This window comes from Triturus cristatus, chromosome 6 (genome assembly GCF_964204655.1).
Source record: "Triturus cristatus chromosome 6, aTriCri1.1, whole genome shotgun sequence".
Taxonomy (NCBI): Eukaryota; Metazoa; Chordata; class Amphibia; order Caudata; family Salamandridae; genus Triturus; species Triturus cristatus.
In genome coordinates this window covers 764,326,494-764,344,799 of record NC_140589.1, presented here as the reverse complement: position 1 = coordinate 764,344,799, position 18,306 = coordinate 764,326,494, and the positions used below count along the sequence as shown (strand labels likewise).

The 18,306-nt window shown below is 42.1% G+C and overlaps 1 protein-coding gene across 1 annotated transcript in view; it reads left to right on the top strand.

The window, feature by feature from the left end:
* The window catches only part of DCBLD1 (discoidin, CUB and LCCL domain containing 1), a 190,975-nt gene that overhangs the window by 146,481 nt on the left and 26,188 nt on the right, over positions 1–18,306 (top strand). The window contains exons 9-13 of the mRNA XM_085611297.1: positions 5,545–5,669; positions 12,808–12,955; positions 13,066–13,182; positions 14,368–14,484; positions 16,676–16,792. Coding sequence (XP_085467423.1) covers positions 5,545–5,669; positions 12,808–12,955; positions 13,066–13,182; positions 14,368–14,484; positions 16,676–16,792 — 624 coding nt within the window. The remainder of the gene's footprint in view (positions 1–5,544; positions 5,670–12,807; positions 12,956–13,065; positions 13,183–14,367; positions 14,485–16,675; positions 16,793–18,306) is intronic.

The window sequence follows — 18,306 nt, the reverse complement described above, 5'->3', positions numbered from 1 at the left end:
GTTCCCTTACATATCTTTCTGTGATTTTGGCTTAATTTTCCTCATGATTCCATGTCTAAGAAATTAGAAGTCTTCAGGCACTGCTTCTAAATTTGTGTTGCTTTTCTGACACCTGTATCAATCATTGTCACCAAACTCTCTATGTGCTATAGAACCCTACATTTGTGCTACCTGCAAATATGACTTTGGTTGATAACCTATATCAAGTGTTCAATGAGCATGCGCTGTACATAGAAATACATCTAATAAATTGCAGGACATGCCAGGTTAGGTACAACTCATAACCACACCTGTGTAGGCATTAGCTACCTTTTATTCTCTCAAGAAACCTAGCAAGTCTCCACGTTTGTGCACCATAGACCAAAATATCCAAGGTAAAGGCCAACACAGAGGTGTTTATGGGCCTTGTTTTCTTGCTGACCCACTATGAATGGACAGGCCACAAGGACTATATATCTAGGTATTGGATTGGAAGGAAACTCCTTGGCTTTTCCAGAACCCGTGGCAATCAGGTGCATGTTGAGACAAAGTTGACTGGCACCCAGTCATGGTTTTTGCCGCTAAGTGTTGGCATCTATGAGACGGGCCCTGTGAGGGGGCCCGTTGGGCATTGCAGCGCCGGCCCAACGAGGAGCTGCCCGATGATGAGGCATGACACCCTTGGGGTGTGTGAGGGCCCTTGCTCCTAATAGGAGCTACTCCACCTCTATTCTTACTCCCTTGTGGACACTTGGTATATTGTCCTTACTTACCTCCTCTCCTGCTTCCTCTAGGAACTGTATACCCCTGTTTTCGCCACTGTTACAAGGGGCACATATGCTGAACCTGTCAAACCCCAATCCCTCCTTGTGATTCAACTTTTTAGATACACTGCAAATTGTCCTTTGGGTTGTCTTGGGCCTACATTACGGCTGACTTATATGTATTAAATAGGAAGCTTTAGGCTTGGCAAAGTGGTTATTTTGCCAGGAGGAATTGGCAGTTTAAAACTGCATCCAGGCTCCAAATTGCAGACCAGAGACATGTTTGGAAGGGCTACGTAAGTGGGTGGCACAGTAAGTGAATTAAATATGCCAATCAGGTGTAAGCCAATTTGACCACATTTTAGGGAGTGAGCACAATCACTTTTGCACAGGTTAGCAGTGGTAAAGTGCACAGTGGCCTAAGGCCAACAAAAACACATTCAGTAAAACAGGATGGGGTAAGGCAAAAAGTTTGGGACAAGACCACCCTAAGGCTGATGGGTCTAACAGTAGCCAATCATAGGGTTCACAAATTGCGACTGTCTAGTAATTATTTGTTGGATAAGTTGTTTTTGCGACCCCCTGCAAATGGTGATTTTGTGATGCAACCTATTATACATGGGTCGCTTCACAAAATCAGTCCCACTCCTAAAAGATGGTCTGGAATTTGTGGCCTCTGTTTGCTAACATACTATTAGTACACCTGGCCCAAATTATATGGTGTCACTGCTATTTTCTTGGTTATCTTCTGCATGTGTTCCTTTTCCTGCTTGTATTGAAGTTTGTTTCATGCATGTTTCATCATTTTAGGGATTCTCTAATGAGATAAGGGGGCATTCTTACCTGAGCCTGTATATACTTATTGACTGTATAGGTCAGTGTTAATTTCCATGTATTTTGTGGGGGGGTTTGCTTGTGTTTGTCTCATTATCTCTGGGGATTAGTCATTGTATCTAGAGGGGAGACCACCTTACCACTAGTTGATTTGTGATTCAACATGGTTCAACCTGGGTCTGCACTCTATGAAGGGCTACACATTATTGATTTTAGCACAAGGAAATTGCTCCAACAAGCAACCCACTGTTGATTACAGCCCCCCTGCCACACCTTTCATGGAAGCTTTTGAGTGACCAGTGATTCCTTCCCAAAGCTGACCAAGAGTAGGGCAGTCCATACTATGTGAAAAAAACCTGCATCTGCGTATCCACATTTAGGGCATGAAGAATGTATCGTTTTGGACATTTTGTGAAGCCTTCTAGGAGTAAGCTAGGATGTGTGCAGATATCTAAGTGGTGTGTATTTGAATCGTGAGTTTATTCAGAGTTTATCTGCTTACGTTGCTATATGTTTCCATTCTGTGCAATTGAGCTCTTTGACCAGATCCTCTTCCCATTTCCTTCTGATGTCATTGAGATTGTTTTTTTCTAATGTTTATAGGTCCTTTGTATAACCGTGTCAATTAATTGCTTCCTGATACCCCTACTATGCACTAGTTTTAGCACCTTGTGTTTTGGTGGTTTTTGTCTGTCCCTCTCCAACCATCTGAAGTGTCTTCTTAAACATGTTACAGTGTAAGAACAGCCACTTCTCTTCCCCAGGCAGCCTGTCGCTCTCCAGCATATTTTGTAATGAGCTAAGATTGCCAGCCTCATAACAATCCACAAAACCTCAAGCCCACAGTAGTCTAAATGTACAATTGTTTGTTCATGAAATTGACCTTAATTGGCGAAGTCCTATTAAAGGAAGCTAAGAGACATAGAATCGGGCTGTTTGAGTTTTATTGTGTTCTTTTCCTTCTTTACACTGCTGTCACTAGTAGTTTTGGGCAGTTGGCATTTAGGGTTTCCTTTATAAATAGGTATTTTAATTTCCCATCCCTGATTTATACATCCGTTAGTTTGGTGTTGGCGATATATGTATTTCCTTAATCTACCTGGCTATCCTTTGTAGTTGTGCCATAAAGCAGTACATCTAAAAATCTGGTGCCCCAAGACCACCTCTTCCTTTGGCAATACTAGTTTATGCAACACCACTGGGTGTTTTTCTATATTCATTATCAGGTCTACAAGCAGTACATTAAAGTCATTGAACTATGATTGGGGAATCCAAATCAGCAATGGACTAGAGATATAGCTCTTTGGGAGTAGGACCATTTCGGCCAGAGCTATATGTCCTATTACCAATAACTGAGTCTTTTTGAAAATGTTACGCATTGCTTCAAGACTGTTATTATTTTTCTGAGATTACCATTTCTCATGTCCACATCTGCTTGAAACGTGCATTCTGTTAACATTGTGTACAATTCCCACTTAATCTCTTGTTCAATCATTGACAAGGGTATTTCTGTTTAGCCTGGCGTAAGTGGGAATACGTAGGTCTAGCCCAGTTTGTCTAGTCCTGCTATCCTGCCCAATTTCCTGATTCCTTCGTTACGAATGCCTCTCCAGTGTTGCTGCCTCGTAGGAATAGTGATAGAGCATCCACCTAGAACGATATTGTGGAATGGCCTCCATATGTCCACTCGCTCCCATTGCAGCAACAGATAGTTATATTGCCAGTGCAAATAAAGCATTTGAGACACTGGGCATCCCTAACTGCTGCCCCTATGGCATGTAGCGGAATCTTTTGAAAGCCTGCACAAGACCGACCATACTGGGTCACCCCCACGATCTTTTGTTCGTAAAAGATGATATAAAACTATCTGAAACCTTTTGCATAAAGGAATTATTGGAAGCTGCAATGTGTGGTACATCAGTTGTAATGTTAAGTTCAAAGTTATATTCACCATGAAAATGTGCAGCTCAAAAAGTCCTCTGCAGTCTCGTATTGATGAATTTTACACTGGAATGAAAGCACAAATAGACACTTTGAGAAGATCAGTGCTCACCCAGGAACACTAGTCATCTGCCAAAAGTCTAATGAAGTTTGTGTTTTGTGCCGTATTGAAACCGTTTCTGTAAAAACACAACATATAAAACACTTTTGATAAAGAAAGTGCAAAGGTTAGTTAGCTGCTAGGACAAAGTATTACCTTAATCACTATGCCAGGTTTTGGATCTACATGTACTTCACAGAATCCGTGCACAGAACTCTGCTCTGACAGGTGAGTGTAAGAAAATGGATTAATATTTCATTGGGTGACTATCCACCTCAAGGAATAATCACAACCCTTTTTAGTGTGAACTGCTAAAGTCATTAAATAAGCCCGAGCTTAACGTTTTGGTAGCAGTGACACAGAGCAGACAGGCTTTACTTGGAGGAAATATGTAATGTATTTATGCAGTGCCAATACAGTAGTAAAGTCACAATGCTAAACAATTAGGATTGCAAAACTAATTAGAAATATAGAGCAAATGTTATTGAAGAGAACAACACCAAAATGACAAATGTCCAAAAAGGGGAACCAGAGATATACATTTTGAAACTTAAGTAGGAAGAGCAGCAAGAAGCTCAAAGTGCCAATGATTGTTAATGGTCACAGTGGACCGGGACCTAGGCACAATTTGGCGCTGACCACTTTGGCATCTGGGTCATATACACCAACCAGGGTCGTCCTGGTCAAAGTTTTTACCTTATGACTTTAGTCCTTTAAGTAATAATTCCCCACAGGAGTACACTTCTAAATCTCAGGGGAGATACTTGGAGACTCATAGGGTATCCGGTTCAGAGGAGTCATCTCTGCCCATTCAGGTCAGGCTATTGTTTGCTCCTGGGAGGTGCTTCTCAGATTTTTCACACATGCTCTAATGCTAATTACTGGCTGATAGAAGTGGGAGAGTACATGCAAATTAGCCTCCTGGTAGAGAAAAGGTAACTTTCTAAAAGTTACTTTTCCCTAATATTTATTAAAAATCAGACTTCACCATTGAATGGGATTTTAATAACTATTAAAAATAGTTGTTTAATTACTATTATAGCTACTGCCGTTCTCGAGATACAGTGTTAGGATTTTTTATCTGCACTCTGGTTTTCTGCATACAAGAGCTAGGCCTGCTACAGTGAAAATAGCTTGTGGGTGCTAGTCATTGTAAGCATATGTTAAGATTACATTTTTAAATGTCCTACTTTCAAATACCAGGCACCTTGCTATGTGGGCCACAAGGCCTACATGGGGTGGTTTATTAATATTTAAAAGTTAGGCTAGAATTGTAGTCCTGAAGCCATGTTTTACACTGCAACTGTAGTAGATGACACAAAAGCTGCTGCAGTCCTCTACTGACATATAACTTGCAGGCCGTGGATACATTTTGTAGTATAAACTAGGGTCTTGTAGATAAGTTAAATAAACCAGTTAGGAAGATGCCACTTCGACCATGTTTAAAGGAGGCACGTTACCACTGGCTATCAGGGTTAAACTGTATGGAGTTCTTACGCCAGCAAAAATATGGAGTCCAGAAAAATGTGGAAAAATCAAGCATGACGACTCAGTAAATTCAGATTTTCCTACAGCGAGGTTTCAGGATGAGACTTTGATTGGTGTGGTGTGCTCGTCAGTGGCGATTGTGATTTTCTTTTTGATTACACAAATTTAAGAAGCTACTTACTCAGTTGGTGACACTATTACCCATGTTGTAGCTGAACAACAGATACATTGACATACAATATTGAAGACTGTGGAATTGAATGTTTTTTCCTAAGTGCTCCTGTAGCTTTGTTATACCAGTTCTTTTTACAGTGAAAGTTTGCATTGCTAAACCAAGGATACATTTGTGACTAGCTATTGGTGGAACTATGAAATGAAGGGTACTTTTGTATGAAAACAAAAAATAACTCTAGTAACCTTTTTTTTCTTTTTTTAAAGGAATTGTTACCAAAGGATCGACAAAACGAGATTTTATTTTTTACGTGCAATCGTATAAAGTCCAGTTTAGTAAAGAAGGCTTGAAATGGAAGACCTATAAAGACACCCCTGGCAGTGATGAAAAGGTAAGGAACCCACCATGATTTTAGAGCAACGCCTGCTGGCGGGCACCAATCCATAGTAGGCTCCTGGCAGTGCAAGCGACTGTTCAAGTTTGGTTTATGCATTGTTAAAGCAGTCCTTGAAAATGCCATTCCGAGTAGTCCTTAGACTGTGAAGACTGATGCATATGTCTGAATATTGTTTAAGGTAATGCAAATTAATTTGTAAACTATTTATTTTAGTTGTTTGGATATTTTTGGGGTGCAGTATATTGCAAGTGCCCTGGTGTGCCTAACGAGGGACTTGTTAGAAAAGGAGAATGATTTGCAATAGCTCCTGAAGTGTAGATATTTTTGATTGTTTTAAAGAGGCGAGATAAGAGATCTCTTTGATAAACACCTCAAAGAAAAGTTTTGCTAACTACAAGTTGATTCCCCTGTGGAAGAGATTCAGAAATGTATGGTGGGAGGTGGGAAGGGAACCCCATGTTTGGTTAGCATAGAAGTCTTTTCAAGTTGAAGGATTTGAGCTTAGAGTTGTGTATGGGAGCCTTGTTAAGTAGTGATCGACCCCTGCTCAACTCCATGAGTTTTACGAGGCCATGCGCCTCATATTTGAGCGGCCCGCACCCACTGGCCCCACTTTGGGCCCGCAGGTTCGGGAGGGACCCCTCCTGGATCTACATCTCTGGCTCTAGTGCCAGTCGGGCCTCACGGATCCACAGATTGATCCGGTTTGGCGCCAGTTGTGGCTTGTCGACCTTCCTGAGCGCTGGTCCCAAGTTCGATGCTTCTGGCGGCACCATCTCCATTTATATCCTTGACTTCGACCACGCCGACTGGAGCCATACCTTCCAGGCCAGAGCCTGAGAAATATTTGTATGGCCTAGGACTCGGAAATGAATTGTAGGGGTCGCTGGACCTTGAAGAATACCAGCCATATGAAAGCAATATGGACTGGTGTGAGGATATGGCAGACCACAATGGACTGGATACTTCTCTAGATACTAGCATGCTTTCTTCCATTAACATGGCTACAGAGGAGGGAGCTTCATTTGCATTTGTGTTGAAGAGGTTGGCAGAGGTCCTGGACTTTAACTTGCCCTCGATGACTGTCAAGACTCACTGATGTCCTGCTTGGGACCTGGTCCAAGGCTAAACAGAGGGGGCACTGTGAACAGGACAATAGCCTGCTGCCATTGCCCCAGAGTGGATCCCAATTCATCATGTAACACTCTACCCCTGAGAACTTGGTGGTACAAGCCTCCACTTCCCAAGGAAATCGTGGCACATTCCCAACCGAACCCCCGATACGAAATCCAAGAGATGCTGGACAAATTGGACAAGAAGATGTTTTCTTCCACCAGCCTGGTTCTATGGTCCATGAACACCGCATGCCTTTTGGGACGCTATACTCACTCTCTGTGGGATATGGTTGCGCAGGTGCTGCTAAAGGTCCCGGAGGAGGCCTGGACCTTACTCTCCCAGGCTGTTGCCGACTGGAGGGATGCAGCTAAGTTATCCATTTGTTGTGGACTCGACACCACCGACTCACTGGGCAGAGCGGTTTCGTCGACAGTGGCCGTACGGCACAACGCCTAGTTGAGGACTTCTGGCTTTTCTGGGGATGTCCAAACATCACTTATGGACGTGCCCTTTGATGGCTCCCATCTTTCCGGAGACGAGGTGGATTCAGTGCTGGAGCGCTTTAAGGGTAGCAGGGTTATGGTCCGGTCCTTGGGCCTTTCATCACCCCAAATCCTCCATTCGCTTCTTTCGTCACCACGGATGGGGCATGCAGCTGCTTCTGTAGCCCCCCAGCCACTGTGGCATATACTCTTCTCCGCCTTTGCATGGCAGAGGGCGCAGTTTCTACAAACTCCATGGGTCAGGCAGCCAGAGGTCGAGCCAGTCCACCACTCCCCCGACAGTCGCAGCCTCCAAACCCTTATAGTCTGCCCTTTTACCATCATGGGCAGGATCCGCCATCACCTGCCCCACTAGCGGTTTATAACATAAGACCGCCAGGAAGTGATGGCTTTCTTGGGCAAGGAAGCCATAGAGAGAGTGCCGCCACCAGAAGTAGGTTGTGGTTGCTATTCCCTCTAGTTTTTCTGGTGCCCTAGAAGGAAAGAGGTCTTCGTCTTATCCTCGACCTGCACTCTCTCAATTTCTTCCTCAAGAAGGAGAAGTTCAAAATGCTCACGCTCTCTCTGGTCCTGTCTGCCCTGGTCCCAGGAAACTGGATGGTAGCATTGGACCTGCAGGATGCTTATTTACACATTCCTGTCCTGCCTGCCCACAGACATTACCTGCAGTTCACAGTGGGCCAAGAGCACTTTGGTTGCCGTGCTCCCCTTTGTCCTTACCAGTGTCTCTCGGGTATTCATCAAGGTGATGTGGTGGTTGCTGCTCATCTGCGGAGATCAGGGTTGTCATTCTTCCCCCTTTCTCTGAAGGAAGGAACCAGTGAAAGAACTGAAAACATGGATACTTGTGGCAAATTCACTTCCACACCATAGAAAATTCAGTACTAGCAAAGCAGCTACTGCAGTGTGAATAAACCATGATGTCATCAGCTTGACTGTGCTCTACAGAACCTGTGGGGCGAGGATGTGCATGGGGAGAGGGACAGGAATGAGGGACTATGTCAGCTATGTTATAAAAAATGGAGTTGAATACAGCTCAGGTGGCCTAACTAAAACAGATCAATAACATCAATCATTTCACTTCTATTCATCATAAGAAATGTGTTTCAGTTGCAGTTATGTTAATTCAGTCAATATACAAAATATAAACCTAAAACAAAGTTCTTCCAGTGCTTAACATGGAAATAGCGTATGCCCTGGAGGGAAGTGTGGTTGTGCATGTTGAAAAGGTAAATGGTGCCCTATTTACAAATGACTAAAGTTTGGGGTGCAAGAAGTAGTCCATGTTAAATGAGGTGAAGGCTGGGCATACCTGATGTGGGTTTGAGGTATGTTTCAAAAGTGGTTCTAGTTAAAGCTCACAGTTTTCCTTTTATACAGATTTTTAAAGGTAAATACTAACAAACAATCAATTTTCTTGGTTGTATTGGTTTTTAAATATGGAAAAATAAGAAAATAGATTTTCTTCTGCACAATTCTCACTACTGTCAATCATGCATGTTGGGTCAATAGCTGTGCAGACTGAGAGGAAGGAAAGTAAAACAAGAAAAAGGAAAAAAGGTTTCCTGCTGAAGTGTAAATAACTGCAGCAGTAACGCTGTTTAAGCTGTTATACTATGAAAATGATTTCAGATGACTATATTTAACTGTAAATGTCAAACTCATTGGTCATTCAAACGTGAGTAAACATTTGTTTGTTAAATAAATGTGGAAATATATCCATTGCACATTTTTTTTTTTTTACACTAAGCACAAAATAATCATGGATAAATACAGATAGAAATGTAAAAAGAAAATTTTTTAAAAAGTCAAACCGGGAGCCCTGGTTATGGCTTAAAGCAAAACTCTCTCGCAATAAATCAGTGAGTAAGGCCAAAGTTTCTGTTGACAGCAGATTATCCACTCGTGGCTATCTAGGCTTGTGCCTCTGTAAAAGTGTTGTAATTCAGAGCTATAGGCAAATTATAAGTAGCAGGGACATTTATAAAGTATAGGTGTTTATTTCCAGAACATCTCTGAAGATTTTAAGGCATTGCAGATAGTTGAATGAAGTAGACAATAGGTTTGTACCATTTAGAATTTGGTTTATCTCACGCCAGTTTTGTAAGAATGGCTCAAGGTTGTATGCCATTGTGCCAATCTCAGGAATGTGTGTAGTGCATTTTACTGAACTACAAAGGGTTGCCCATAGGGTCTGGCAGAAGGTGTCTTTTCACTGGCAAAGGTATACATGTCAAACTCTTTAACTTAAAATTGCTGTGCATATGAAGTCTTTAAGAGTATAATCTCTTTAAGGTGAATAGAAAATTGCTAACAGGTGAAGCATGTTGAACTACTTCAAGTCCACAAACCCTCTAGGAGGCTGCCACAATGCTAGTGTGATGTTACTAGTGATGTAATTTGAGATGTCATCAGTCATGTCATCATTGATGTGATTGAATATGTCCATACATACCAACATTTTAGAAGAGGAAATTTGGAAATTATAAAAAAATAACCGGGAGAATGTATTTTCCCCATTGACTTCTGTTCAACCAGAGTCCATTTCAGACAGGAGGTGGGCAAAATTAGGCCATTTTTTGTCTTAAAACATTAGAAGTCTCCCACCTGATTCGTGTCTGTTGGCATGTATGCATGTAATATGGGAGGTTCTAAGCAGTGCATGGCAGGATCGCAAGTTATAGTTAGCTCAGTAAATTATAACTGGTGAATATTGTCTTTATTTTCAATGTTAGTTATCTTATTTCAACACCTAAATATTATGTCACTTTAAACTCTTTTGTGTTTAGTGAATTTCTGTTTTTAAAAATCGTATTCAGCCAACTCCCCTGCTGTGCATGGCCTTTGACCCTGCACAGCAGGAGATTGACCACAGTGCCTGGTCTCTGGCCAGGCTCTGCGCTAAACCCCTGCTGCAAGCGTCCAACGCCACGACGGGCATGCGCAGTGGGGTGTTGACCACCATGCCTGATTTCCGGCCAGCACCCAAAGGGCAGCCAACCCACTGCTTCACACGGTCCTCTGGCCAGACCCTGCACCCATCCCCATACCCCACGAACCCTTAACCCACAATTTGGCTTTTTTTATTCTTATTTTTTTTCTTTTTTTCAGGTACTGCGGTACCCCGGCTGTACCTGCCGCTTGTGCCACCCCACCCCCGATGGCACCGCAGTACCGTGCAAGGTGGAGCACTGTGGTGCCTCATGGGAGGGTAATTCAGTGTACCACGGTAGTGCCATGGTACTCGTAGCACAATCCTTTTTTCCATTTGAGTTTGGCCCCGGTGGATGGTGAGGTGCCTCTGGTCCCACTCCACAAAGGCCTGTGCGTCAAGGTGTTCCCTACCCTGCCCCTGCCCCCTTACGCCTATTTTGAATAACTTTTTCAGGACACAGTGGCTGTGTTCCCAAGTCCTATAATGTCATTTTCTTCTATTTTGCAGCAAGCCAATCCTATCACTCAGATCTACTCGACCTAGTCCGCGCTGCCTTAATGGCCGATGGGGGGGGAAAAAAGATGCCTTGACTAATCAGCGGACCCTGCTTTTAAAAATGTTCAGTACCATGGGACTTCTGTGGGATCAAATGTCCAGATATACCTAACTTTTTCAACTCCTTCATGGCCAACCTGAGCACCTCTTTAAACACAAATTTCTCAAGCAGCTGAATGTATTAACACATAATCACAAAAAGTACGCTATCTGAGTAAAGTTCGAAATTTTTGCCAAGTTTGGTGTAACTCTGTTCAGCTGTTTCTTTCTGTATCTTAGAGCAAAATGTGCTATTGAATTAACAAGGGAAATCAACAGTTTGGGGCTCTCCTCACAATTTGCCTTTGCCCTCGCTAGACAGATCGGTGCAATACTTCCCATGAAGTCACTGACGCTTTTGAACCTTTTTTAAGGAAGTATTGTGCAGATTTTTCAAACGGCGCTAAAGATTTAGCAAGACAAAAAATGCTTACACTTTGTAAACTCTGTCCTAACTGTAACTGCACAGTGGTGACCACTCGGTGTGTGTTTGCGCACATGTGTATTTAGATATATATAGTCACTGGAAAAAACAAGGGTTAAAGTAAAGTTATAGTTAGGTGATTATGTCAGAGACAATATTAAGTTTTGAACCAAAAAAAATTTCGCCCCACCATGCTTTGCTTATGACTACCCATATTACATCACTCATGACATGTTCTATGGCATCATTTATGACATCACTGATGACATAATTGATATCATCCCAGGGTTCCTCCTCCCCGTTAACCTACATTTCGGGCCAAGGGATGGGCTCAGGCATGCTCCGTAGGGCGTCTGCGCGCCCTCCCCATTTTTAGAAATTTCAGCCCAGGGGGTAGGCCCCCCAGGGCTTCTGATGGCTCGGGGAGGGAGCCACGCGTCCCCCCCCCCCCCCCTCTTCTTATATATTAATTCTGGCCCCTGCCCCCTTATATTACTTTCAATTAGTTACTTCAGGACCGTGGAGAGTCCTGTAATGGCTGCCAGCAACATTTTTCTGATGTTGCTGCCAGCTAATTGGTGCGCTCGCTCTTAAGCAAGATGACCCAAGGGAAATAAAGCTCTATGAGTCCATCAGAACGCTCTTTTTAAATTGGTGCTCCCGCAAAAGTCTCTTGAGCCTCTCACGGACTCAACCGTCCAGATATACAATTATTTTTTAACCTTAATTTCTCAAAAACTGCAGAACGGATTTATACCAAATCACAAAAAGCACAATCTGCGGACCAAGATCTAGCTTCCTCCCTAATTTGGTGTAATTCAGTTCAGCATTTGTGCAGTAGCCCATCTTAAAAGAAGTCTGTGGCAAATGCATAGGGATTTTGAGATTTGGGACCCTAGTTTTTTCTCAGCCCTCGCTTAACAGATCACCCCGAAACTTTCCATGCACAAACTAGTCGAAAAGTAGCACCTTTTTGGAAAGTTTCTTGGAGATTCGTCAAACGGTGCCAAAGTTATTAGCAACACAAAAATGCTTTTCCTATGGAACAGCTGACCTAAGTATAAGTGGGTAATATGTATGTATATATATATAAAATGATGTTGTGATTGAAGGCGTCAAGCAGCACTAACATGTATTAGGTTCTGTTGTACATGCTATTGAATCCGTATTGATAGGGTTTAATAGCGGTTGCTGCTGTTGTCTTGAAGTGCTGCTCTGGCTGGACTCTGCTTTTACTGTGATATTCCAACTTTAATCCTCAGCATTAAAGGTTACCAAGAATTGGATAAATGCGATGCAGAGCTGGCATCATGGGGTGAAAACCGCATCTGTATTGTATGATGACTTTTCAACCCAGGGAATTCTTATTCCAAGGTAAATTGGTTGGTCTAAAGAGAAATAATCAATGGCAAAAATATACTCCTAAATGTGGCGTTATTTTTGGCGCATATTTAAAGTATGTTTTTGAAACAAAAAACATGCTTCAAAGAATAACAGATTTACTGTCTCTTAAATTTTGTCCTTGCAGAAAGTAAAGTAGTTTGTTTTTTTGCCCTGCAGATTTTCAGTGGCAATGATAACTTCCTCAGTGACGCACGAAACAGCTTCCTCCGCCCTATTGTGGCCCGCTACATGCGGATTGTTCCGTATTCTTGGCACCAGAGAATAGCACTGAAAGTGGAACTGCTGGGCTGTCGACTAACCCAAGGTAGGTGCATATGATTGGCTGGACTAGCTGCAGCAAAAAAAGGAGGGACAGCTGGACACTGAACCTTACGTCGGCTTTTAATTGTATCTTCTGTATTGTTCCTAATACAGGCATTGCTCCTTCTGCCCACTCCACCCTTCAGAAACCAATCTACAGTTCAGGAATTTCCTTGGTGGCCAAAGACAGGACCACGACAGAGCCCATTGACTCAGGAGGAATTGATTTTGGTAAAGAAGCACTTGCCGTTATCCAGTATTTTCCCCAAGTTTGTGTGAATGACTTTAGTCGTTAATTCTTCATGGATTTTCATGAAATTATATAGTGCTTCAAATTAATTGGTACCAAACAGTAGAATATTCAGGAAGAGGTATTAAAAGCATGAAATAAAGAAATAATTTAGATTTCGTTGTGCGCAGTGTATATCAGATAATGAGGCAGAGCACTTGATTGATTTAGGGGCAAGAAGGCAGAATTTATATTAATCAGTTTTTGTGCATGAGCCATAAGCCCAATTATCCTATTCTCGTCGCCTGTGTTGAAAGTATGAAAGACAGGAACCGGAGTAGTTCTAGGTACTGCTTTATTAATCATCCACTCTCCACACTGATTAACAGCACCAACATTCTAAGGTAAGCTCCAAGTGGAAGAAACCAAGGAGAGGGGAAAGAGAGGGGGGAAGGAACGTACCAAAGGGGCAGGAGAAATTAGGAAGATTATAACACTCAATGTAGAATTCAACCAGAGCCAAAATGATGACTGCAATATAAGGGAATGCACAAAGAACCAAGAGTAGAAAAGTTTAGAGGCAGGAGTATGGGTGGAAATGCTTGATGTCTTTTGTTCATGGGAATAGACTCACCCGAAGAGCGGAACAGAATGGCTCTGTTGAGCCATGCATAGGTCAACCAACGAGTTTTTTTATGTGGCACTAGAGACTAAACCTATGGCCTCTATATACACTGCTATTGCCAGCGAAACACTTAAGAGTTTACAACGCCTTCCTGAATAGCAGTAGTACATAAGTGTTTTAAAGTCTTCTGGAATAATGTTCCCTAAACACAGGATATCGCTGGAGAATCTGTACCACTGACCTGCTTGCTCATGCTTTTAGTTGGAATTGGTAGTCTCTTACCCGAGGATCTGGATATCATTGTCTGGATAGTAAGAATATGTTGGGTCAAGTAGTATGGTGATTTGCAGAGAACTGTTGTATAGATTATTGCCATTACCTTGAATTTAATGCAGTGCGCCTTTGAGAGTCCATGACGTTTAAACACCATAGCTAAATAAGAGCTCCTCTTTAAGAAAGATTAAACACTGCTAGGTCGAGAGGGCTAGCTTGGCAGGATGCATATTGTTGAATTCCCACCCACCCCCGTATGGTTCCTAAGATACGGTTTTCTTTAACACAGGTAATGCTACTTCAGCCCATCCAATGCTTCAGAAGCCAAGCCAAAGTTCACCTACTACTTTAGTGAATAATGACGAAACCATTCCAAAGCTGATTATTGATCAAGAAAGTGATACAGGTAAACCAGTGCTAACTAATATTTCTTAACTGGTACAAGCTTTGTTGATCTTGCAAGCATTTTCCCTTCATTTTACTACAGTTATGCAGTGTTTAAGATTTTTTTTAAATGAAGTAAAAATGAAACATTGTTCAAGCAGCAGTTTTTAAAAAGGAACTTAAACAAATAAACTCTTCTGTCGGGGTCTACTAATATTACTGATTGTCACACGATTAACAATGCCGCAAAAAGTTTCTTATTTCATTGTGGGTCTTTTATCCATTTTTACGTCATGTAAATCTCTTTAAACCACCGCTGCTTACCTTCAGAAGGTAAATAACAAGCATGGACTTTATGGAATGATTTGCACGAATGATGTGAGAAGGTGAAGTGAACCCAGACAGATAGAGTGCTTTAAGGCAAGTGGAGTTAAGACTGTAGACACATGAAGCTGGGAAAGAAAAAGGGGTAGAACATTAAACAAAATGTGAGTTTTGCTAGAGGCCCACTTGCATGTACAGGGGAATGAAGGAGTAAATTGTGTGGGGCATATCGTTCTCCTTGCATTGAACCTTACAATATCCTTTCATTGGAATGTGGAAATGCGCGCGTATCAACTGAGGCAGGAGCCATTTAGATTCTGGGAGGCTAAGGACAGTGATAATTGGGGTAATAAATGTGTTCACTGTCCTCAGATAGGATGCACACTTGATATGCTGGTGCTTATGTTATGCGCTCAAGATACCTGCAAGGACAAATGAAGACAATGTCTTTTAGAACTCGCGTACAAATATTATAGGGTGGTGGATGGCCTTTATGCCATCAAAAGACCCTACATTTTTGCTGTTCTATTATTTTTTTAATCTTCCACCCCATACATCCGACACATTTTTGTCTTCCACGGGGAATAAAACCTGTTGTCTCACCATTGAAATGTTTATATTCCACCACCCCATGCTCGCTCCCAGTCGCTCGTCAACCTTCTTTTGTGGCCCCTGTTTCCCATTGCATTGGTTGTCCTTCGTGAAAATTATATCTGCCTCACTTTTCCTTGTTACTTGCAGTATGTGCATTTAACATATAATAATGTTCAGATGGATGTGTTTGTGAACTACCGCTGACCACAACATCCTAGCCTTGTGCCTCCTTATCGTGTGTGCGAGAGGTTTTGGCTCCAGTACAGCACAGTTTTGTTTTGTTGTATGGAAGTATGAGAGCATTACAGGAGATGTACCGGAAGAGTCTCATCTATGGAGATTACAAAGTACATTTTATAATTTCCCCTGTGATCCCCAGCCCTTTGCCACTGTAGTTCATTAGAGGCACATGCAGCTGTTGACAGCTTTGTTGTCTTGGCAGTGAGGGATCATAGGTCCATGTGAGAAGTCATACCTCTATGTAAATATAGGTCTTTAGCAGTACCCACATTTCTGAACTTGTAAACTCTCTTCCTTTAGCATTTCAAATGCTTTCTCTGTGATTTAACCTCTGTTCCATCCAGCTACCTTCCTAACAGTCCTTCATCATGCTCCTCATCTCTGGCCATAAATGTTTGCTCACAAGTAACCACTGCATTTGTTGGGAATCATTAGAATTAGCTCCTTAGTCTTTCCCTTTTTGAGGATGAGGTACGACTGCAAATACCCCCTTTCTCCATCTTGGTGTGCATTAAAGAGTTTATTTTGTTCTGTGTAGAGTTAAGTGACCAGAAATAGATTTCAGGGAATTTTTGTTCTATTGCTGACAAAAAGGAAATAAAGAGATGCGGGAAGCTCAATAAAGTCTCTTACAGAGGTGTAGTTGATCTTGGTAGGTGAAGGTCATAGATTGAGAGGCACTGCCTGGTGCAGTTTATTGGCAATAAGTACTGAAAATGCTGAAAGTTTGTTGACCGCATGAGCGACAACTGATTATCGACTGGTGGAAAGGAGCTAACGTGATGTGTGGACGAAGTTGAATGATTTGAACATTGTTGGTGACGTGACAGATAAGGGGAGATTCGGGCACTACTAGCCTATAACAGTTGAAAAACAGAACTCTGAGAAAGGTCAATCGTTTCCATTTGGTTGCTGCATATATAGCACAGGTTTCACCTGAAATGCGAAACTGGTCGTCCTAAGGAGGGGGCAGGTGAATGGCCTGCCCTAAAGTTGTATAGGGAAATCATTGCAGAGTTCTAAAATGTTCTTTTGGGGGGGTTTCTTTAACATAGGTACTCCTACCTCCGCCAATCCACTGCTCCAGAAGCCAAACCAAGTTGTAACCACATTAGAAATAAATGAAGACCGAAGCTTCACAGAGCCCATTCCATCGGAAGAAAGCGATTTAGGTAAGAAGTGCTTGACATTCTAAGGTAGCTCTATAGTATTTGGTTATTCTTGCATCTTTTTGTATATTTTTTTGAATCCTCTTTTACTTCACTTAATTTAGGTAGTGCTGAAAATCAAAGCTCTCCATTAATATAAATGGGGTGACCCAGAGAAACGTCAAAGGACCTGGGTATTGGTAGGTACAGAAAACAATAGGTCCTAGACAATACTAATAAATATTACAATAGATGTAGACAATTTATCTTTAGAGAATGATTAAATCCTGTAATATAAAACAGAGAGAGAAAACACAAGGCCAAATTGCATTCCTTGTTAATGAGAACAGTACCCTCAGATGTGGTTATGCCGAAAGTCAATAATTTATTCGTTATACATCATCCATGATTTCATTTCAAAACATAATTTTTTTAAAGAAAAAGGGGGGTTACTACCAAGGAGTGAAAAGAGAAAGTGAAAAGTTAGTTCTCTAGTGGAGGAAGAGAATCAGAAAAAATTGAGAAACAGTAATAATTTTGCACAATCAAAAAGCTGTCAAGGCCAAAATCCTTGGATTAGCAGGCCTGCCCCTAATAACATTTAAGTCTAAGTCGTTATTAGTCTATGGTTGAAGCCTATTAGTGCTTCATCTGTCATCAAGGTAGGGGGGTGGGGTACATAGAGTACAGGCCCAACGTGGGAGGGATTCGTCGACGTTTCAACCCTGGCGCGAAAGGGTGAGTAATCTCCTCAGCTACGGGTCTTCATCAGGACAAGGATAAAGGGGACCTGTGCTCAATTTGTATTCGCCCCCAGTGTATTTTTAGGAAGCCGATGTGTCCCCGGAGGGAGGTCCATCAATGGTGTGCCAAGGAAATAATTCAATGTCATTTCCAAAGCTGGCCGTAATAAAAACGTCCCAGAGAGGAGGTAATTCCCTCGAAACTTCAATTCAATCAAAGCGCATCCTCATCAGTCCAAATCTGTCAGTTCAATCAAAGCTCTGGCATTTTTATAGCTACAGTAATGCTCTCAGAACAAGGGCCAGACAAGCAGCAGCAGGGAAAGCTTCCTACATATCCAGAACGGTCACAATATGAACAGCAGTCCATACTGACACACCACATTGACATTACACCTCTACTCTGTTACTTCCCCATACTCCGCTTCACTCACACTAAATGGTTAAGTTGTACAAATGGATAGTGAACAGGAACAAAAAGAGACCATAAGAATAGATCTGTCTTGGAGTAAACCAGTAGACAAGGTCTATGTGCAGAGATAGTTTCAGCAAAAGCTGGTTGTACGTCTTTGCAGTGACGGAGCAAGCGGACTGAAGCTGGGCAGGATGAAAATCTGTAGAAGTAGAATGATGACAGAAAGCAGGATGATGAGCTCTGAGAAACAAATCACAGAACCACTATGGAGAAGTTTCCACCATGGAATCTATTATCAAATTTGTAGGGACAAGACGACATTTGGTCCATTGGGGTGAGGGATGAGGTACTCTAAAGCAGAAATTACCATGTGACTCCAA